At 31.6% G+C, this 24,701-nt stretch overlaps 2 protein-coding genes across 2 annotated transcripts in view; one reads left to right on the top strand and one right to left on the bottom strand.

Annotated features, from left to right (window-relative positions):
• Positions 1–216: 216 nt before the first annotated feature.
• Positions 217–6,207, bottom strand: LOC132752179 (adhesion G-protein coupled receptor D1-like; the record flags this gene model as incomplete). The annotated part of the gene is given in 8 exon segments (XM_060742472.1): positions 217–302; positions 1,047–1,113; positions 2,303–2,430; positions 2,837–2,929; positions 3,679–3,781; positions 4,533–4,636; positions 5,785–5,837; positions 6,174–6,207. Coding segments are annotated over 7 exon segments (626 nt in total), but the record flags the coding sequence as incomplete, so codon positions are not given.
• A 2,180-nt stretch (positions 6,208–8,387) lies between these two features.
• Positions 8,388–24,701, top strand: part of LOC132752178 (protein FAN-like) — a gene marked incomplete at its 3' end in the record, with an annotated part of 33,066 nt that continues 16,752 nt past the window's right edge. The window contains exons 1-12 of the mRNA XM_060742471.1: positions 8,388–8,413; positions 12,802–12,880; positions 14,624–14,679; positions 15,384–15,471; positions 17,379–17,492; positions 18,488–18,540; positions 19,408–19,540; positions 20,220–20,291; positions 21,340–21,451; positions 22,415–22,508; positions 23,501–23,583; positions 24,058–24,137. Coding sequence (XP_060598454.1) covers positions 8,388–8,413; positions 12,802–12,880; positions 14,624–14,679; positions 15,384–15,471; positions 17,379–17,492; positions 18,488–18,540; positions 19,408–19,540; positions 20,220–20,291; positions 21,340–21,451; positions 22,415–22,508; positions 23,501–23,583; positions 24,058–24,137 — 990 coding nt within the window. The remainder of the gene's footprint in view (positions 8,414–12,801; positions 12,881–14,623; positions 14,680–15,383; positions 15,472–17,378; positions 17,493–18,487; positions 18,541–19,407; positions 19,541–20,219; positions 20,292–21,339; positions 21,452–22,414; positions 22,509–23,500; positions 23,584–24,057; positions 24,138–24,701) is intronic.

Below are 24,701 nucleotides of genomic sequence, written 5' to 3' on the forward strand. Positions count from 1 at the left end.
TAGGACTGGTTGCTTCCAGGAACGGATTCGAGAGTGTTTCAATAAGCTTTTAGCTTCCAACACAATCGAACTAAAATAAATTTGTATAAACCAAAGGGCAATGTGTGATTATTTGTACTTAGATAAAATCAATTGCTTTAAATCAACTACAGTTTTTTTTTCTATCACAGGCTTAATTTTTAAAGATTCGGTGTGCAAATTTCGAATAAATCTTACCTCAGAATTGTTCGTTTGTCTTTCCCTTTTGTCATGTCCAACATAATCCCCGCACGCAGTATCATGACAAACAGGACCCAATTCGCCTAAAACAAACACAAAAGAATACTACAAAACAAAATCAAGAAAAAAGGGCAAATAGGTGAATCATTTGAAAATGAATGGAGGGATTAAATCGTTCCGCAACTGAAATGGGCCTACATGTTTAAATAGAGTAAAAAGTCTATTTATACATTTCATTACATGTTTTTAATTGGACCTTGCTATCCATGGCAAAAATTATATGTTCCGCAACTGAAGTACATGTGTAAATAGAATTAGAAGTCTATTAATACATTACATTACGTGCATTTCCATTAGACCTTGCTATTTTGCATAAAAGGTATACCAAAAATGAAATAATTAGACTATTCTTATACAAACAAAACTAAATATCAATAATTAATGGGTTATGGTTTTGTTCCTATACTAATGGCTGTTAGTAATGATTGTCAGACTAAAGGATTGCTTAAGATAATCAATGATTTCTTTCTTTTTTTCTTGGAAAAAAAATATTGTATCGTCACAAACGATACAATACGGAGCAGCGTTTGATAACCATTGTGCGTCATACAAAAGACGTAAACGCCTATTAGAAACTACAGTATGGAAATGCTCGTCATCGGCGGTAGCAAAAAGCAGAAACAAAATAAATGAAAATTGCAGACTCGATTTTATTTGAGTCTGTTTATGAGAGATAATGTTAAGTGCGAGTTCTCTCACACCCCTTAGCACCAGCTTTAAAAGCGGAATTCAATCTTTAGCATTAAATGATTAAAATATATATTTACCACTTGAATCAGAAAGACAGGAAACAGGAACGCCATTCGCGTGTTTCTTTCGGATGGCAGCCAACACCTGAAGGTAAATTGATATGTTTTTTTTTTCTTTTTCACTTCAACACTCCTACATCTCAGTTGTACTTCATTTGTATTAATAAGGTACATTGGCATTATTTTAACAGTTACAATGTTGCACTTAGAAATGCCGTTAAAAGTCAACTTTCTATGATCATTGTAAATACTAGTAGCATATGTTGCGATAGTGAACAATTAATCTGATTGAGTATTGATTTTATATAACAATATACGATAAGTTTTTATTTAGAAAACTCTTTCTTATTTAGACATATTGCAATGAATGTTACCAAAAATGGTCTTGCATTCTTATTAATATTATGAATTAAATGTAGACGATATGAATTATTTTTGAACGTGTTTTCTTATGGCTATATTACAACGAGAAACCACAAAGCAGAGTTCAGTGAAAAATAAAAATGAGCGCACATTTCGCATCATTTTGTTTATGAATTGCGCGACAACTCTTACCTCCCCTAGCATCGGGTTTATTTAAGCAGTATTCGCTCTCAAACACTTTAAATATTAAAAACAATAACCACGAAGGACCAGAAGTTATAAAACATTGAGACAAGTACGGGGTATCATTTTGCAGTTTTTGAAAAAATATATTAAAAATTTTACGATTGTACATGATCCTACAGATTATTACGTCACTTCCCGTGACTCATAAAGATCATACAGCGTCTATGTTAGAGCTATGAGATAGAAAAACCTATGGTGGCTGATTCGGAACGCTTTTGTGCGTCGTGTTGGCGCTAGCGACAACAGCACAAAGCGCAAAACGGACTTTCGTCTTGTCGTCCTGTCGCTAACGATGTACTCCAAAGGCCAAATCGAAGGATTGGCTTATAAGCCAAGCGACAGGGCGACATAGCGCCGTACGACAACGCGCCGTTTGGCGTGCTTCGCTAGGGACAGGACAACAAGACGAAAGCGCGACAAATCGCCGTTTGGCGCTATGTCGTGTTGTCGCTAGCGACAAGACGAAAAGGCGATAACGATATAGGTTGCGTTGTCTCTATCGACAACGCAACGTGCAATGTATCAAATCAGCCACCATAACAACCGATGTCATCGCGCCACTTTCTATAACGTACAATGAAACGGAAAGTGGCACAATCTTCCGAAATCATTCGTTTTGAAAGAGAATTGAAAATCGTGTCTTTTACCGTAAAGGTTAACTTTACCTCTCCTCCGACGCATACAAGTCTCCGCTAAACATTGCGGTAGCAATGACAACTAAAGCCGGCACAATCCAGATAGTGAATACATACACTCCTCTTCGTCGGCATGTCTCGACACACATAGGTGCAAACTATAGGGGAAAAAGTTAAGTTTCACCTAATGCATGGATATACTTTTGCTACCTTTATGACACATTATTGTACGTATAGCGCTACTTTATTCAGTTGTTTAACATTCAAAATGCCATAAATCCATTATTCAAACACTTTTAAACTTTTAAACACATGTTTGACATTAATTTTTCTAGAGAATTTAAAAAATATTGATTTCTGAGGCATAATGTGTCTATATATACAAGGTAGTTTCATCTGAGTACGGTCGAATCAAAAGAAAGAAAAAAAGAAAGACTTTGAATTGGTTGTGGATATCAGAACAGAAACAAAACTGATAAAGAATTGACTCTGATGATTGGCAATATTTTGGGGAAAGAAGACTTTTAGAAAAATGTTAACAAGAAGTTCATGTAATTGACATACCTTTGACCAAAGGTGGAGTGCGTGTGCAAACGATGAAAAATGCACACACATGAAGAAGTAGTGAATGACGCAAGTGGCTATCTTACACATATACTGAAAAGGAAATCACATAATAATAATAATAATGATAATGTACGAAATATGAGAATGTATTTATCAATTATAAAATATGACAGCCTTTGGATGAGATTGAAAAATCACGTGAATGTAACACGAGTGACTTCATTTTTTTCTTATTCAAAACAAGCAAATAATTTTAAACACTGATAAAGTATAAGTAAAATATGAATCATGTCGATTGTGCCAGCAACACTATTTGACCAAAGATAATCAGACAGATTAATATAATGCAAAGGAAGAAAAAAATCACTGGAAGCAGACTGACATCACTATATTTTGGCAGACACACTGAATAAATCTATACTCAAGTGGCAATATTATATCAAAATTTGATTTACTGCAAGTTTACATTAAAAAAAAAATTGACTGTATTAAAAAAATATATATTAACAAATTTAGCGTCACTGCATATTGAATAACTTGCTAATGTGTTAGCTAGCCCAGATACGATTATCTTATTGCATTTACTAATGTTATGTCTTGGAAAATGTGCGGTTAATGTTTAAAAATTTACTTAAAGAATGCTGTCTGGCGAGAACTGGAAACTTTCTCATTGAAAGAAACGAACTTGCACAATATTGTACAGATACATGAAGTTGAAATTAACTTAATTACAAACACTGTTTTTGCATAATTTAAATCAGTGATTTTCATTCTTCAAAAAAAATGTGATTACGTATATTGTCACGAGTTCTTTAAAAGGGAGGTAATTCAGTTATTACCGGTTCAGGGTATCCCGTGTTTTCTGACCCGATAAATGAAATTTGTGCGGCAATCAGAACAACACACATATTGCTTGTAATGAACATCCCATCACTCCGTATTCTGAAACAAACATACATGATTATCCGACCGATTAGACTAAGATACAAACTATATTATTATATATGTCTAGTCAATCTCTATGCAGTGATCTCCCCGTATTTTTTTTTTTGATAAAGTTCCTTATCAGGGGAAGTAACTGCTGAGAGCCGCTTGATTTAGCAGCGCAAAATGAGGCTCATGACGTAAAACATGACAACAGACACAAACAATAAATTATACATGTACATTTTGTATTAGTTTTCTCAATTTAAGAATGATTTTGATTTTTTTCTCAAAGTTAGAACTGCTTCTTGGCTATCTGTCGTACTGGGATGCTATCAAGTGCTGTTCACACGAAACATTATTTCTGTCTGGTTTATTTTATTATTTTTGCATTTAATTCGCTTTGATGCGTGTTTTGTGTTCTGTGTATTTATCTTGCTTTGATTTAGGACATAGTCTTTTATAATTTATTTGGATATTAAATAAACAATTATTAGCAAGTAGTATCTTAGTTCAGGGCGCCTTTTATAACAACACGGTACATAGCAAGACGTTTGTGTAAGTTATAGCAATTTTAGAGTATACCATAGTAATAGGGACTTATTATAAGAAATACGGTACTTGGCAAATAATAAAGAGCGCTTATTATAGGAATTGCAATTTGACAATGAGTAAAGGGCGCTTAATTATTATAAACAAAATACGGCACTATGCAATTTGACAATATACCATAGATAATGGCGCTTATAATAGAGAAAACGTTACTTACGGTAATAAGCAAAGAAGACTGAGAATTAGGACACAGCATACCATAGACATTGCACCGCCGACTTCGGATATAAGAGTCATGTGATCCAAATCATCGATAGACAACTGTAAAAAAGACAATTTAAGTTGTAATAGTCGCGCGATCTAAACCGTCGGCAGACACTTTAAATATACTGTACGTAACTCTATTTTTTATGGTTTTATATCATAAATATGATGCTCAAAAGAAGATTTATCAATGTTGTAAGTTCCAAAAAAGCATTATTTGTAAAGATATTACCGAATTTACATTTCATGTTAATAAAGGGAGATAATTAAAAATTTATTTTTGATAAAGTCAAAGCCAAATTTTTCAATAAGAAATGAATGCATATATCTTAATAATTACTTATAATGCGAATAAATATTTGCAGTACATATTAATTATATTCTTGGATATTTGAAAATTGTTTTAGAAGAATAATTATATTCAAATCCTAATTTGAAACATACAGTATCTTAAAAAAACACTGGACTAGTTAGGATATTAGAATCATCGGAAGACAACTGCAAAAAGACATTACAAGTTTTGAGATAAAGGTCGTCAATAGACCTTTCTACGACGCAGTCCGTTGCTATGAAAAATTGACCGGAATGAGTATTTTCTCGCGCATGCGCAATCTGCGTAGGGCAAAAAAACAAAGCGCCATACATAGAAATTTATTAGAAATTCATAGACAATTCCGAGTTAGGTTAAGCAAAAAAAAATAGAAAATTATATAAAATAGCTTTTAATATAAACACAAAAGATACCTTTTTAGCTTTGTGGCCAAGATTGCCGTAAAAAGGCACGGAAAAGACGATTGTTTAAGACAGAACTTACTTGGAAAAAATACAATATTGAACAAATATCCTGGAATGTAATAAAAATCATAAATTATAAAAAATGATTTTTTTAATTTCGATTGATTTAAAGTTTTAAGGTAACGTTAATGAGATCAAGTAGGCATTTTTCATTTAGTTTTTCTTATCACAGAAACAATGCTCAAACAAAACGTTTATTTATCAGTAGTTCCTACAATTTCTTCACTTACAATAAAAAAGAGAAGAAAAAAAAACAACATTAGAAAAGACACACAGAGAAAAAATAATTGAAAACAACACATATTCCGCTATAAGCACGTTTTATATACATGCACATGTATATTTCGATAATTCTTAATTCTACAGAAAATCTGTTTTACGTGCTATCAAAAAAAATCTAACTATCTTACCTTGGTATCATTGTGCAGCTGCATTAGAAATGCATAAAACGCCATCTTACAATCTGTAAAGAATTCAACTTTGTCTCATGAATTCACAACGAAAAGTCCAGTCGGATGCTGAAACAACACCGCAATATTCTCAAAAGAAAGTTAAAACAAAGTCAACAATTAAGTTAGTTCTCGAACGAAATAAGATAGCTTTAATTATTGTCGGTCGTGCCTTCTGGTAAAACATGGCAGCCACCGATTATGGCCGTTCCTTAAATATGATGATCATAATTACATGTAATTTGACACAAAAAAAATGAATCTTAGCAAATGTGGTAAATGGTTTTGCATGTTATGAGATTTCAAATATGTTTTTATAAAATTTAGGAAAAAATAACTAATTATTTTACCAGGAGAAACACAAAGTCCGCTGTCGTTAAAAAAGACGCCTGGTGAATGCGTGTGCAAAGAATTTTTCATTATATTTATATATTGCAAAAGACTGTAAAACATATGATTTCGTAAAATTATCTTTCGCGAAGAGTGAGTCTAATTAATAGGAAAGAACGGTTACGACTTTTCATCTCCGTGAATTTACAATTTCAACTTCACGATTTCAAGTTCATGAATTTACTATTTCATTTTCATGAATCACGATTTCAACTTCATAAATTCTCGATTTCAACTTCACGAATTCACGATTTCAATTTCCCGAATTCACGATTTCAATTTCCCGAATTCACGATTTCAATTTCCCGAATTCACGATTCCAACTTCGTGAATTCGCGATTTCATCTTGATTTCCTCATAATGAAGTTGAAAATAAATCGTGAATTCGTGAAGTTGATATCGTAATTCGTGTAGATGAACCCGATGAAATGTCTAAACCGTTTTTTTTTTTGTTGTTGTTTTTTTTTGTTTTTTTTTTGTATATTCATTATAGTACCGACGATAATTGGATGTATACGAGACAGATCCTTTGAATATTGCTAATACTAATAAAAGTGTTTGTCTTCATAGATTTTGTCTTTTTTTTGTCTTTAAACCTTCACAAATTGCTTCTTAAGATAGAAAGATATAAGCCATATGAATATGATATGCATATATACATGTACTTGTTAAACAAAGTAAATTATTTCTATAGACAAATACGAAGAAAACGCTATTCAATCGTGAACAGAGTAGAATCATAATGAGTCAACGCTTTTCATTTATGATTAAAACAACAATTGTGAATAAAAAAGAATAAAAAGAATGAAATGCTATTCAATTGATTCCCTGTCAGCTAGGCTACACATTTTTCTCACCCTGTGAATAAAAAAGAAAAAAAAAGAAATTCTTACAAGAAAGCTATATTTCACAGTAATTCGCAACTCTTGATCTTGAAATTACGTAGAATAGAATATTGATTGTTGAATGCTTGTATATGAGGTACGCTTCGAAATTGATGATATAAGCTTATGGGCGGGTTCTTGCAATCACGCAAAATTTAATTAATTAAGCGAAAAGTCTCGGAGCTTTACGGATCGATATAGAACTGCATCGGCCGTGTACGCCAAAGTATTTATCACAAACCAGTCACGATATTTGCGGGATAAGATTGGGATCTGACATATTCATTTCCTGTCAGAAAATATTTTTTTATTTGAACAGGTTATTAGTAGCAGAGATTTTAAATATACGTACGTTCTACTATATAAAAGCAGCATGTTCAATTCATAATATTTTATTACTTTAATAAATGCCTTTTAAAATTTTCTTGAAAATTAGCATGAATCTGAAGGCTTTAAGAGCGAAAATTACTTAAAACATATTTATTCTAGCTCAATTGCGGAATAAGTTCTTGCGACTTAAATTAATCACTTTCGTGTCCAGTTACTGGAACCAACCATGGTCATGACCCGTGTAGGGCTGGAACCCATGATCTCTGGGTTGGGAGGCAGACACCTTAACCACTAGGCCTCCGCTCCGCTTATAAAAATAATAATAATAATAATAATAATAATAATAAATAAATAAATAATGGGAATAAGAATATTAATAAATAATAATAACAATTATAAATAATAAAAACTGTGAGAGGTTACTTACTCAACAAATGTTCAAACAAAAAAATGCACGTAGAATTGGTTCCGCTATTTACATGTATTGAAATAAATGATGTGTTGGCATTACTAGTACTTGAATCGGGATTCGTGGATAACAAGCAGTTAGAATTTTTTTTATTTTGTCACCGTTTGTATCCGTTTGTAGATACACATAACGACCAATAACAATGCACTATATATATCTAACATATAACTTAGGAATTTGCATGGATATAAAATGTCAAGTTGTTTATGTAACAGGATTTATCAGGTATTTAAAGTTAAGATGAAAAGAAGGCGAGGCTCTAAAAAGCTATCGCGCTCTTTGACAACAATTCCGTGACGATTCTAATCAATTTATAACATCAGATACTTGTTTTGTATTCTATTTCTCGTGTTTACATTTAATTTTTATGTGAATAATAAAATAGTTCAAGAGAAATCTGTTCGTATTAATCCTCTTTCTACGCCTGAGGTTTATCTCAGTCACATCGATCGACACTTTAAAGATCATATGGCGACTTCCCAGCTTTACTGATGGAGGAAGCTCTAAGTCCCCCTCCGTACGTTATTTTAGACGTTATTTAAAGTCGTGTGCGAGCGGACACCTCAGTAGAATAACCAACATTCCGTAAGCTAGCTCGAAAACTTCCTCACATAAAAGAATCTACAGTGAAGGGCAAATGGTTCGAAGTCGCGGACGTCTCTTCATCTCAAGTAAGCTGATATAATATGCAACCGGGAAGAGTGGATCCTTCAAATATTCAGCAACAAATATATATTGTGGCGTACATGTAAATCAAAACTGTTAACTAACGACATATTTCTGATATAATTCAATATATATGAGCATCAGCTAGTTAATCATTTTCGCTTGTATTCGTATTTATATAATTGTAGTGTCTATTCTCACTATATATATAGTTTACCATTATAGTAGACATATGTTTAAAGCAGAATGTTTTTATTGTATATGTAGGCTCACGGTCTATATACACATGTTTATATTTATTGCTATTGTAATGCACCAGATAATAAATATTGACTTTGTACCACTTGTTACATGTTCGAGGAAGTGCGAAAATCAGCGTGAACCGTTATGCCCTGTTAATGCGGCGGTTTTGTTTTGGCGCCAAAATCGGCGGATAACTTTTTGTGTTCTAATAATTATTGTAGTTCTGGGGCTTTTAGTGTGGACTGTCCATGAAAGTCGGGACATTTACCAGAGATTTGAAGTTTAAAGTGTCCACAATTCGTTTGGGGTATTGCCATGGATGCAAATGACTGCATGACGCATATAATAAATCTTAAATGCAATGTGTCATTCATTTCTCGTTTTTCCCCTGTGATTTTTTTTAAATATACACGTTTGCTAATCATTGTTAAATCTGAGTGATGAAGTTGATTCTTTTCATTTTTTCACAAGTCATAATAACCTGTACTTCGTGTTTTTATTTGATATGTTTTCAATCAGGTATACATATAAGTTATTATTATATAGAATTAATATAATTATACATGTATACCTGTTTCAATACACGTTGTTTTCTGTCAACCTGTTTCAATATTCATCTTATGCTTTGGATTTTAGAAGAGTTTATCCGGCCAAGTTAGCATGTAAACCAGCAGTTTTGGTACATGTATGTTTTTTGGAAACTTTTATAGGAATAATAATAATTCAATATATAGTAATATACGCACATGTATAGCGCTAGCTAGTTTCAGCTAGAAACATAGATAGCATTTATCTTATTTACATCTATTTTAACTGTACATACTACTGGTTTATTGAAATATTTCCTTAATTTGTCAGTGTTTGATTACCGCTTCTCATTAATCCCTACTGTATAGAACCTATTGAGCAAATTTTATAATGGTAATCGCTGTATCATTCATCGCAAATCTATACTAAGCTAGTACAATTCAATTTGTGAAATTTCTTGCGAGCACAGGAAGTAGATGAGTTTACCCAATGTGAATACGGTTCACTCAGTACACCATTAATGCACGTGGCAGTTATATGTATATAAGTTGTGAGAAAACAGCGATAAAAATAAATCTTTCAAAATCAGAGACTAAATATATGCAGTAGATCTAAATCCTTACTATGTAAAGAGATGGAAAACATTTAGTGGTGTTCAACTACCGGAAGTAAATGTCTACTTTCATTTTCAGATGAAAACTGTTGTCAAATGTACTGTTTAGATGGCGATCTTTCAGAGTCAAGGAATTCAAAACGAGAGGTGACAGTTTATTGTTATGAAGAATGAGCTTTTCATCAATTTGTTGATGTCTTTATCTGTGTAATTTATGAAAATTTCAGCACATATATGAAGAAATTTTGAGGCCGATTTATCCGCCCCCATTTCAGTTGATATTAACTGATTAATGATAAACAAAAGCCAGAGCAGTTTTGTGAAAAAATTTAAATTTGAGTGACCGTTTAAATCGGGTCCAATATAAAACGGGGGTGGATTTAAACAATTTAAAAATTTCCAAGTTTTGGGAACTACCAGTAAATGAAAAAAAATTAATTATGTCATATCACAGATTTTGAGTCTTAACTTAATTGCCAAACCTCAGGTTAATTTTTAGTATTTAAATTAGAAATTGGAGGGCCTAGAAAATCCCCCAAAAGGTCCCAAAAAGAACAGGTACTGAAACCGTACTGTAAACCTTAACTTTTTATTTTTGTACGTTAAAGTTTCTAAATTTTGTCTATCATTAAAGCAAGGGTTTGTGAAGAAATTAAATTTAACTGAGCAATGATTTGTAACATTTCTTTGAAATTGATCATCTTTTTTAAAACATCGATTTTTAAAGAATTTTAGGCAAAAAATGGAAATAAATTTTTTGGGGTTTTTAACCCAATATAAATAACCCAAAAAACCCAAAAGGAAAAAAATTGTTTTTAAATTATAATGGTTAATAAAAATTTTTTAAATTTAAAAATTAAGGCGATAATTTCAATTAAAAAAAATTGGGTTTTTAAATGATGTTTAAGAAAAAAAGTTGGGGAGGGAAAATTTAAAAAAAATTGTATTTATTTTATTTCTAAAGGAAAACATTACGAAATTTGAAAAAAACATTGAGGGTTTATAATTAATTTTACCCGGGGGGTCATTACGGGAAAAGCTACCCTTTTCTTTTTGCTTTTAAAATTTTTCTTGATTCAATTTAACCTCCAAGTTAAAAACATTTTATTTCTAAAATTAATTCAAAAACCTCCCGGGGAAAAATTTTGTTGTTTTAGTTCTTATTTACTAAAATTAGCCTTTTGTTTAACCAGGGATTTTTTTTGAAATTTTGGAGTTGTAATCTCCAAAGTTTATCCAAGAGAAAAAAAAAGTTTAAGTTTTTTAGATAGGTTTTTTAATTTTCCATTTTTTGGAGACAAAAATTTAAAAATTTTTTAATTAGGGGTTTTTTTAAAAAAAAAACTAAAAATATCCTTGTGTCCTTTTTAAAAAAAATCCCTTAAAAATGTTGAAAGGGGGTTTCGCCTGAAGGGAATTTCCCTAAATTTTAAAAAAAATGTTTTATCCTTTGTACAAGAAGTGATAAAAAAAGAAACGTTTGACAAAGAAGAAATTTCCCTTTTACAATGTTTTACTTTTATATTTTGTTTGATCCAAAAGCAAATTATTTGTTTCAAGTGAAAAACAAAAACAAAATATTGCCACCTAAGTTTTTATGGTGTAACTTGCCCTTTTTTAATAAATTTTTGTTTTTCTTTAAAAATTCCTGTAAATAATATTTGGTTTTCAAAATTTTTTAAGAATTAAAATTTAGGGCTTAAAAAAATTTAAAACAGCCCCCCCTTTAAATTTTGGGAAAATTTACATAGATTTTTGCAAAGACTTTTAAAACAATTTCTGGAATGTAATTAGTTTTAAATTTTTTGAAAAACCCCCTTATATGGGTAAAAACCATTAATTTTTTTTATTTAATAATTTGGGAAAAAATACATATTTACTGTTCAGGGAATAAAAGAGTTTATAATTCTTATAATATAATTGTATTCAGTAAAAAAACCCTTTTTTGTTTAAAACATTTTTTTTGTTAAAGGGGGCAATTTTGGTTAATATTTAGGGAATTTGATCAAAAATGTATTTTGTAATTTGGTTATTTTATAATGGATTTCTTGCCCTTTTTTAACTACATTTTTTGTAGTTATGAAAGAAAAGGAACTTTAAATGAAAAATTGGGGCCTTATATTTTCATTTTGCCTTAACTTTATTTTTTTAAATTCCCAAGCAATTAATTTAAATAAAAAATTTTTTATCAATTAGCTAAAGTTTTCACCACATTTAGAGTTTAAAAAGTTTTTTTTTTCCCCACTTTTTCTTTTAATTTAATTTTTTTTAAAAATTGGTTTTTTTTATAATTTAAAAATTTTTATTTTTTTGAAAAATTAAAACAAAATTCATTTCTTGTAAAATAAATTCCCACGAATTGTGGCTGAGGGGTAACGCCTCGAAGATTTGAGGCATCAGAATTGCAGCCACCTTGTATCCCCTGTGCAAGAGGTGACTAAAGAGTCTATGTATCAGTTTGATCCAATAGGTGATGTCTCAGGTTTTGACCCATAGTGTTGCTCTTGACATTCGCCAAAATCATCTTTCCTGTTTCGGCGCCATATGATCTTAGTTGTATAGGTGCACAGTGAAACCAAACAAAAACAGGGAACATATGATGCCACTTGTTTTCTATGTTGAATAACCATTATGCCTTTCTTTTATTATAAATCTAAGTTTTCTAAGTTTTCCGGTGAAAGTAGAGTAATTCTTTCTGGTGAAAATACAATTATTTTCACTTGGAGAGTAAGGAACGTGCATACTCATATTCATATACTTTGAATTCATTCACTATTTTACTGGCTTGCAGGGAATACCAAACAAAAAGAAAAAGTTTTAAATGCATATCATAATAACTAATCTGTCTATTTCAGTCAACAAAGAGGTCACTTGAAGATTTGTTCTAAATCAGTTGTGTTTGTTCCAAAGGAAGAGCAGTTCCCTGTAATTAAAGTGAGTTTCAATAGACAAGATTTTTAGTGAAAAAAATTAGTTTTGCTAAATTTATACTAAAAAGTGCTTATATTGCCCTTTAGTTCATATCCTTTCACACTTACTTTTTATGTTGGCCATTGAAAGAAAAGGATGAGCATTCCTATGCACTTAGGCTTTATATAGTTCTCATTCCTATGCACTTAAGCTTTATATAGTTTTCAATCCTATGCACTTAAGCTTTATACAGTTTTCATTCCTATACACTTAAGCTTTATATAGTTTTCATTCCTATGCACTTAGGCTTTATATAGTTTTCATTCCTATGCACTTAGGCTTTATATAGTCTTCATTCCTATGCACTTAAGCTTTATCTAGTTTTCATTCCTATGCACTTAAGCTTTATATAGTCTTCATTCCTATGCACTTAAGCTTTATATAGTTTTCATTCCTATGCACTTAGGCTTTATCTAGTGTTCATTCCTATGCACTTAAGCTTTATATAGTTTTCATTCCTATGCACTTAGGCTTTATCTAGTCTTCATTCCTATGCACTTAGGCTTTATATAGTCTTCATTCCTATGCACTTAAGCTTTATATAGTTTTCATTCCTATGCATTTAGGCTTTATATAGTTTTCATTCCTATGCACTTAGGCTTTATATAGTCTTCATTCCTATGCACTTAAGCTTTATCTAGTTTTCATTCCTATGCACTTAAGCTTTATATAGTTTTCATTCCTATGCACTTAGGCTTTATATAGTCTTCATTCCTATGCACTTAAGCTTTATATAGTTTTCATTCCTATGCACTTAGGCTTTATATAGTTTTCATTCCTATGCACTTAGGCTTTATATAGTTTTCATTCCTATGCACTTAAGCTTTATATAGTTTTCATTCCTATGCACTTAGGCTTTATATAGTTTTCATTTCTATGCACTTAGGCTTTATATAGTTTTCATTCCTATGCACTTAGGCTTTATATAGTTTTCATTTCTTTGCACTTAGGCTTTATATAGTTTTCATTCCTATGCACTTAGGCTTTATATAGTTTTCATTCCTATGCACTTAAGCTTTATATAGTTTTCATTCCTATGCACTTAAGCTTCATATAGTTTTCATTCCTATGCACTTAGGCTTTATATAGTTTTCATTCCTATGCACTTAGGCTTTAATATATAGTTTTCATTCCTATGCACTGAGGTGTTATATAGTTTTCATTCCTATGCACTTTATTCATTTTTAAAACCATGTCTGCATTACACATTGTTTAATTTTTGTGTCATTCCAAATGTTTTAAAACTAAATTGACAACTCATGAAGGTGTTGCTTAGAAGCTTGCATTATTGTTAATGACCTTCACACTCTACTGCCTTTTAAACTGGATCAATTGGTCAGTTTAAAATCAATATGGAGTCCTGTTGCACAACATTTGGAACACTGATAAATTTTCAATGATTTACAATTTACATCTTTAAATGCTTCTGGTAAACCCAGTCATTTTAATTATAAGTTAAATCTGTAATTTCAGAGTTCAAAAATTCCATTTGCCCGCTTGTAATTATAAATAGAATTTTAAGATAATTTGATGCAGCACGACTAGAAAAATGGTGCCTGGATTTAGAAGCAGCTCGTCCTGCAGGATGAGTGACCCTGAAAATATTTTTCAATGCCTGAATTTTATTAAGCAAAACAAACATGCAATGACTTGTACATATAAATACTTCTGTTTTGAAATTTAACATGTTCACCTTTTTTTTTACAGATATCTCTTAAAAACACAACAAATATTGATGAATATGCAGGTGATCTTTACTCCAGGTACTCTTTTTTTTAACTAACAACAATTTTGCTTGTAATGCAGTACAGTCAAGTTGATTGATATATTTATTTTTGTAAAATTAGATTAGAGTGGTGCTCTTGGGTACCCTTGTACTTAATATGATCATAAATTAGTAAGAATAAAAATGACTAACTCCCTCTGATTTGTTTTACTGATACATGTATTGTCTGTTGCATATATACCTGTATCCATCAAAATTTAAGTATCCATGAAAGTTTACTTGTAAGTCGGTGATTAAAGAATTATAACATATAGGTCAGTTTGCCATGTTTATAGATGGCGCTATGTATGCATGGCTGAATTTTTAACATGTGGGACTACTCATCTAGGGACTGCTATTGGCATGGCCAGTCTGCCTTAAATTTCTTTTAATACAGCAGAGTAAATGTCCACCCTTCAAAAATTTTAGGGTGCAGATGTTTGCCCCTTCTAAAGATATGATGGGGCAAATGTCGGCCACTTCAAAAAATGGCAAATGTCTGGGGGCCAATTTAAGGGGAGGGGGCTGGTGGGGGCTGGGCTGCAATGTCTGGATACCATAACACACAGACCTTTTACATATAATGAGAAATAGCAGTTGTATTCATGTATAAAAGATAGAAAAGTCAAAATTTAAAAGAAATCCTTGAGTTGTCCAAATCAAAATTATTCGTAAAGCATAATTAATATATTTATATTTCAGGCTAAATGACAAAGCTTTAACAATATCTTCTGATGTTTACACAGAAATGAAAAAGGACAGTATTATTTCACCATATGTATTTATAAAGGTATGGCTTATAGTTTAATATAAGATATCTATATTAGTCATCGTTGGATACACACAGTTGATTAACATGTAACATAATGTGAAATCAACCATGGGGAAAATGAATTCTATTACGTTGATATACAGCAACAGGTGCGTAAAATATCAACCAATGAAATCATGTTTAGCAAAATTTATATTCTTCGACAGCACAGGTAAACAACTATCAGAAACAAAATAGCAGTGCCCATGGTGTAAACCTGTTTCACGTGTCTTGCTAATATAGAAGGCAAAATTATTCCCAAATTAAATTATTCCATAAGCAGACAGCACAATAGTAATATTTTTTCTAGAATAAACTTTTTACCAAAATTATTTAGAATGAGCTTTGTGATTGGTTTAATTGCCTCATGAAATCATGAGACAACCAATGAAAAAGCTGTCTCAATTGACACGCCTCTTATCAACTCTATATCTGGGAAAAATCCCACAATTTATAAATTTTTTAACGTTAATGGTTCGGCCGTGGGTATCCGATGGTGCTATTTGTTCTGCACGTTCTTTATATTCAATACCATAAAATTATCGGGTTATTTTCACGTGCATCAAATTTCATGATTTTGACAGTAATCTAAAATTAGCGAAACTTTTTTTAGTGATTTTGTTGCACATGTTCCTTTTTTGCCCTGCATTTCTCTGCTGTCATAGAGATACCACTTTTTTGTCAGAGATTTATTGATTTCAAAGTTAAAAATTTGTTTTTCAATTTTCCTTTTGATTTATTGCTTCCAAGTAATGTATTTGGTATTTTATACTTATTGCCTTGTTTCACCTTATTGTTAAGATGATATTGTAAAGCTGTTTATGTTTGTATACATTCTTGCAAGGTGTGAATTATCTTATTTTTCTTAAATGAATGAAAACAAAAATACCTGTTTCTTCGCTCTTGTCATTTAAGATGTTCTTAAAGAAATAAAAAAATCAAACAAAAAAAACATTTAATTTTAAACAACCATGAATATTGGAAATCAATATTTAATGAATTGATTTGTAGGTATTACAATGTAAAATATATATGACTAAACTGAGTAGCAAATCTAAAGCAGAAAATCCAGTTCCAAAATCTTGTGAAATCTTCGTATTAAATTGGAGGAAAATTTAGAGAATATATTTTACCTGATATTCAGTGCAGGCGAACATAGCAAAAATTAAATACTTGCAAAAACTCCTGATATATGGTATTTAAAAAATTAATGTCAGTAATTGTCTTTTTCTATGTAGGTTTTTAGAGGCACTCACAATGTTACATGTAAAATTTCAACATAACTTGGAAGCATTATTTCATGAATGATAAAACAATAAAGTAAAGCCTTCCAAAAGCTATTTTGATAGCTTCCTGACATGAAAGAAACTTGGGGATCTAAACCTGATAAAGGGACGTCCATGGCATAGTAGTTAAGGTGGTTGACTTCAAACCACTTTTGTGCCTCACTACTGTAGGTTTAAATCCCGACAGGGACTTTATATTCTTTCATGTGAGGTAGACATCCAGCTAGCTTATGGAACCTTGGGAGGTTCTACTCAGGTGCCCCTTTGTGCCTGAAATAATGCATGGAAGGGCACCTGAGGTCTTCTTCCACAAGTAGAGCTTGAATGTAGCCATATGGCCTATACTGTGTCGATGTGATGTAAAACCCAATCAAACAATCAAACCTAAACACAATAAAGGGGCATGTGTATAGTAGACAACCATATAAGTACTCACTGTCATAGAGGTCACATCTCACATCTTATATTCATCATTATATCATTTTGTATACCCCACACTGAATTTGAAAAAAAAAAACAACCATAGTTTCCTGCTTTGAGGTTACATAGATCATTAAATACTAAAGTGTTATGTAAGCATAGCTTTTATCAATATTTCAGGGTGCCAGGGCTCACACATTTTCCTTGAACTATGTAACAATAGATGATTGTCTCCCTTTGATTAGTCAACTACACAGAGCTTCCACATTACCACCAGCAGATCAAAATACCATGGTAATAATAAATGCTTCTTAAATTTAATTTATTAAAGGCACATTTTGCCCCATAAATGCTTTTATTTTTAATTCTCAAAAAAATAATATTTTTGGTTTCCTGTTACATTTGTTATAGCCTCAAAAATGTTACTCATTTACCAATAACCTGATTCACATATTAAGACCGTTGCCTATTAACAATTTAAAGACTCATAGTGATTTAGTATTTTGTATGGAAGTCAAATTAGTACTTTGTTTACATTTTGCTGCTTTTTAAAGAAAATATTTTAACATTCAGAACTACTTTCTTTAGGTGGTAAACATCTTACATGCTCTGAAACCATTATTGAAACTTTATAAATCTCATGATTGATCTTTCTTAAATGACTGAAAAAAATATTTATTTCTAAGGCATAATGTGCCTTTAACCCTGTACTTGTGCTAAAATGGTAATTTTTTTTAGAACTAATTACATTTTAATTGTGCTAAAGCTTTAATTGTTCTAAATGGCTAAATCTGTAATTGTACAAGAACTGTTATTGTGACAGTACTGTTATTGTACAAGAATGACACGTACTGTGCTAGAACTGTAATTGTGATAGAAAAATAATTGTGACAGAACTATAATTGTGACAAAACTATAATTGTGACAGAACTGTAATTGTTATAGAACTGTAATTGTGAAAGAACTGTAATTGTGAAAGAACTGTAATTGTGCAAGAACTGTAATTGTGCAAGAACTGTAATTGTGCAAAAACTGATGTGACAACAAGAACTGTAACTGTAATTTTTTGGCAAGAACTAATTATTGAGCAAGAACTGTAATTGCGCAAGAACTGCAATTTTACAAGAACTGAAATTGTGCTGCAAGAACTGTAATTGTATAAGAACTATAACTGTGCAAGAAGTGTAATTATTGGGCAAGAACTGTAATTGTGATAGAACTGTAACTGCAGCCCGAACTGTTATTGTGCTTATCTGGTTTTGTTTGTAATTTGATTTTTTTATTTACAGATAAGTGCTATTGTGATGTCCAGACAGTCAAGAGTAAAATTTAACACAAGCTGGTATGATTATTAATTTAAATTTAATTGAAGGGCTACAACTCTGAATGAAATTGTGAAAATACATTACTATCTTTTTGAATAACATATCTTTATATACAAGTCAGTATGTTACTTTACTATTGTGGTTAAGATTCAATATTTCATTGTGATATAAAATGTAGTAAATTTCATTTACAAAATGCTTCTTTTATTAAGTGTTTAATGAAATTGTATGAAGCAAGCTTATATTGAACTTTGAATGCAATTAATCAGACTTTGATAGTAAAAAAAACTGAAATATATATTAAATAAACAACAGATACTATGAAAGTTAAAATAGTTTTTGTTGTTGACAAGGTGCAAATAAATATAAATTCATGTACAGAAAAGTGACTAATTTACATGTACATATTGCAATAAGTCATGGAAATGTATGTAATGAAAAGTGACATAAAAACATTATTATAACATTACGAATAGCTAGCTATCCAGCTAGCTTACGGAACCTTGATGGTTTTGTAACGGTTCTACTCAGGTGCATGTTTATGTCTGAAATAATGCATGGAATGGCACTTGAGGTCTTCCTTCCAGTAAAGCTGGAAAATCGCCATATGACCTAAACTGTGTTAAACAAAAAGAAATACCAACACAAAAAAGACAACAATAAAAACCAAGTAATATGTTTGACATATTTGTAGCTATTACATGCAGTTCCTTGCAAACAGAATGGAACTCTGTGATCTACATATATATTGCTCAGTTTTATGTGTTGTTTCAAAATCCCTAAAGATTGTTATTAAAAAAAAACACAAAAAAAACAGTAAAATTCCATTGTTATTAAATGAATTGGAAATAGGTTAAAACTGGTTCTGCTCTGTTCTGTTTCAGGCTGGATGATCTGTATGAGAAGGTGGAGCTAGAATGTCAGGCTGACAAGATTATGCCCCTTGTTACTAATCCTGGTCGTTTGATGGTTACAACTTCAAGATTGTACTTCCAACCATTTAACAATGTAGAAAGAGTAAGTAGAAATCTTTCTTAGCTTGACTATTTAAATTATAATTCCTGTCCGGTTACTTCAAGAGGTAGAGCATTTGACTTTAAATTGGGTGACCTGGGTTTGATTCCTGAACGTTGAAGATCATTTTAATTGTGATTGATCATGAAGTCCTTTCTACAGTCATTTGCACTGTACAGACTGCTCTTGCATGTAAAGAAGTTATCATTTCCTTGGGAGAATGAAGGCACCTTGTACTAGTAAACTGCTTGACAGCCTGCCCAGGAATAATGTGTTGGCTGAACTGTGTTCTAGTTAATTCAAAGGGGCTTAATGCTGCGCCCAGTTGACCTCTGTCAAGTGACTTGCCATCATGATTATGCAGACCTAGCAATAAATCCTGTCCTCAAAGGCAGAACCATGGTCAAAGTTATTTTGAATAAAACTTTGGTTCTAATTTTACAAATATTTGTATTAAAATATTTTTTATTCTCTAAAGTAATAATTCTAAGTAATAATCCTAAGTCATAATTCTAAGTCATACTTTATTAAGAATTCTACATCATACATCAATGATTGCTAAATATCTAAAAATTGTGCTTTGTTTAGTAGCCTAATTTATTTCAAGTATTTTTTTGAAATGTCTAAAAAAATTTACAATAATTTGACATGTAGAACATGTACCACTATTTTTCATTTTCAGTCACCTGTGATAAAAGTACGGCTCAAAGATATTGTTTCACTGATAAAAAGAAGATTCTTACTAAAACAAATTGTGAGTATTAGAAATGGTTTTTAAAGTTTTTACTTTAGTCTCAACCTTTGCCCTGTTGGAACCAAAATTTATCTTTGGCTAAACTGATCAGGTTCTATACTATTTGTAGCTCAGGTTTTATTTTAGCCAGCCTCCGTGGTCGAGGGGTTAGAGTCGATGACTTCTAATCCAGTTACCTCTCTGGTGTGGGTTCGATCCCCGGGAGATTCTTTGGTAGTTTAGCACGAAGGAATGTAGTCTAGTACTGGTGTAACTCTCCAGGAACGATGGTAAGGAAACTACCCACCTATATTACTGAAATACATGTACTTTTGGGAAAAGGCGTTAAATGAAACAAACAAACAAAACAAACAAACAGCTTGACTATTTGAAGAATATGGAGAGCTATTGTACTGAATTTTGTGTGCAAGTTGGTATCACCAAAACCTTTTTAATTAAAGGAATGTGTTGAAACTTCAAACTCTTAATTGAGAGTATAAATAAGAATCTCAAGCGGCTGAGTATCTAGCTCGAGGGTTACTGTTTGCAATCGGAAAGAAACTGTGTAAACTGTTGTTTTCACTTATACATGTAGTAATGTATGAATTTACAACTTCACTCATAATGTTAAAATGGCATCTGATCCTAAGAAAGTAAGTCATTCTTAAAGGTGCAAAAGGACATCATTAGTAGCATGTAACTGAGGTCTTCTGCCACGAGTAAAGCAGGAAATTTGCCATATGACCTCGAGGTAACCCCCCCCCCCCACAAAAAAAAGTTATTTATCATGGTTTAGAGATGAATTGTTCGTTTTATTCATACAGGGTTTAGAGATTAAATGTTCTATTTATTCATACAGGGTTTAGAGATTAAATGCTCTATTTATTCATACGGGGTTTGGAGATTAAATGTTCTATTTATTCATACAGGGTTTAGAGATTAAATGTTCTATTTATTCATACGGGGTTTGGAGATTAAATGTTCTATTTATTCATACAGTGTTTAGAGATTAAATGTTCTATTTATTCATATGGGGTTTAGAGATTAAATGTTCTATTTATTCATACAGGGTTTAGAGATTAAATGTTCTGAACATGGAACTTCACAAGCACATCTTTACCTTGCATTCAAGACAAAAGATATAAGAGATTCATTTTATGAGAAAATCATGGATCAACCAGGTTTGTAAATATTGCTGCAGGTGACACTTTAAGTTTTTCAGGGGATTTTGAAGGCTATAAATGTAAACTTACACCTCTGGGATGTAATTATACTCAGTGTGTTTATTTGAGCCGAGTCAGGACAAAACCAACATAATGGGTTTGTGACCAGCATGGATCCAGACCAACCTGCGCATTCGCGCAGTCTGATCAGGATCCATGCTGTTCGCTATCCGTTTCTCTACTTGTAATAGGGTTTGTATGCAAACAGCATAGATCCTGATCAGACTGCTCGGATGCGCAGGTTTGTCTGGATCCATGCTGGTCGCAAACCCATTTTGTTGGTTTTGTCGTGACGCGGCTCATTTAACTTGTTTTAGGGAAGCCATGCAGCTCACAGCCACATGTAATGTTTATATTTCCACCAAATTCCAGGTGACTTCAAAGCAATTACATTTCTACCAATTCCCCAGGGGTTTAGGTGACCTCAAAACCAATTGCCTCTAATTAACCTTTGTGGGTTCAAAACCCATCATGGTAACTATTTAAATTCATCTAGCTTACAGAACTGAAGACAACAATTGTTATACAAAGTCTTCCTCCACCAGTAAAGCTAGAAATTTGTTCCATATGACAGTATTGGTACCAAGTCATTTAAACAAAAACAAAATAACCAGAAAGAAAAGAAGAAAAAAACTTGAATCTTTCACTGGCATGAAATTTGTGAGTTATGAAAATACAGAATCTTTTAACGTTTCATATTCATGTAGTCATTCTATTCAAGTTATTGCACCACGTTTTAAAGATGTTTTTAATTAAACAAATTAGATGTTTTAAGTTTCAGTATTTAATACTTTTTAGATTAGTAATATTTTGTCATTATTTAGTATTTGTATTTTACTTTGTTCATTGTCTATGTTTGTAAGATAATCATAATGTGATGATGTTATGACGTATGTAGACACTGTTGTACTGTATTTACAGAGGTGAATTTACAGATGCCAGATCAGCAGGACATGGCCATAAAATGGCAGAATGGAATCATATCAAACTATGACTATCTTATGTATTTAAACAGGTACATACATGCTTAATATAAAGTCCATGTCTACTTACTGGTTTTAAAAAGGTCAGCAGCATTAACCACCTAACACACAGACAAAAAACAAAATAAAGAAAAGAAAATACCTTTGGTTACAGATATATTACATGACCTACCGTAAGTGCAGTAATGGGTTAACTCGTGTTAAATATTATAAAATGAGTCAATTGCATTAAACCTGTTACTGCACTTAAAGGTGATGAAATTTATTATTTTAATGGTACATTAACCTAATAGACAACATGAATTATCATAAATTTTTAGAATACTTATTGATAATGTTTAATTGTTGTGAATGTGATATAATTACATATTATGTGGCTGATGGGTTGCCTTCATGGACTAAGGCATCAGAATTGCAGCCACTGTCCAACCTTGCATGGTCGTAAGAGGTGACTAAATGGGTTCAAATTACATGTATAAGAGTCTATGCTTCTCTCAGCTCCAGCAGGTGCAGTGGTTTTGACCTCTGGTCTGGTATAAGTTTGTTACACCGGAGGTTAGCCAAAATCATCTTTCTTGTTTTGGCGCCATATGACCTATCATATTTTATCATATAAACTGTGTTGGTACGCTGTAAAACCAAACAAAATGAAAAACATATGATGTCACTTGTTTTCTGTGTTGAATAACCATAATGCTAAAGTTTGCTGGTGAAAGTACAGTCATTTTCTCTTGGAGAGATAGAATTGTTTAGGAAAGTGCATAACAATATTAATACACTTTGAATACACCCATTGTTTAACAGGCTTGTGGAAAATACAACTTTACACAATCTGCTCAAATCATACAACCCATAGGAAAAACACATTCATGCAATATTCCCTGTAAATAATGCATATTTAATATAACATTCATTGTGACATTATTTTCACCTTTACTTTTCATATGTAATAACTTCAAACTAGCTGGAACAGGCCCTTATTTAAATGTATTTCGTATAAGAATCTAATGTCTTGATATTTCAGTGCTGCAGACAGAAGTTTCTTTGATCTAACACAGTATCCAGTCATGCCATGGGTTATACAGGACTTTACAAGTGACCATCTAGGTAATTCAACAGTAGGAATTTTTAAATCAGTAAAGATCCTTGTCTGTCTTAAATTATAATACATGTATTACTGGTATTAATTTAGCATAATGTCACTTATAAGTTGCATGCCTTCAGAAGAGCCTAAAAAATTAAAGAAAATCAACTCTCAGAAATATGAGCTAAGATTTTAAGAAAAGTAAGAATCTTCACAATTAAATTAATGATTCATGTGCAATGAGTGAATGATTTTGCAAAATTTATCACCATATTTCTAAATTCTACTGCGTGACTAATGCAGTCAAGGCTATTTTGCATTTTTTTTACTGTTATTTGGTCATCTACTCGGATTGAACTTGTGCTTTGCAATGTGTTAATTACAGTATAATTTCATTCAACTCGCTCAATAAATTTAGAATTAAACTTACACTCATTCAATAGCCTCTATAATAAATTATATTCTCACTGATTTTCATCTGTATTTAATGTTTACAGATTTAGAAAAACCAGAAACTTTCAGGGACCTTAGTAAACCTATAGGAGCATTAAATGCAGAAAGACTTGAACGAATGAAGGTATGGTAAAAAAAAACCCACACATTTCATGGTAAAGCAAACAGTGCCGACTATGATCAGATGAGACAGCATGAATGTGCCGGATTGTCTTAGTCTTTACTGTTTGTATACTAAGTAGAATCAGTTGGTGCTAGCAATGTAAGGTTAAAGTCTATCAAACATTAAGCAAACTTCTTCATGTTAATTTTTGTTTTTATCAAATTTAGAAATTTTATATGTCTTTAATACATTGTTAAATATTTTTCTTTTTCTTTGAATCTTTGTGCTTTAAAGGGGAGTACAAAGTCTGAAATATTACTCTTTTTTTCCCTTTATTGTTTAAAAATCATAAGTATAATAATGATAGTTGTTCAAATTTAAGGTAACTGCTTCACAAACAAATTAAAACCCTGTCCAGTGCATCAAGGGTCTAGTGCACCTCCAGTGCACTTTGAAGTCGATTTGAGGTGCTTATTGAAGTGCACTGTGACTAGAGGTGCACATTTTGTGCACACACTGAGTGCACTTTGTGTGACCTGTAGTGTGAACTCAAATGTTAAATTATTCTTTATTTTCATATTTTAG

Source organism: Ruditapes philippinarum, unplaced genomic scaffold (genome assembly GCF_026571515.1).
Source record: "Ruditapes philippinarum isolate M1 unplaced genomic scaffold, ASM2657151v2 ctg9654_1_1_1_1, whole genome shotgun sequence".
NCBI classification, from domain to species: domain Eukaryota; kingdom Metazoa; phylum Mollusca; class Bivalvia; order Venerida; family Veneridae; genus Ruditapes; species Ruditapes philippinarum.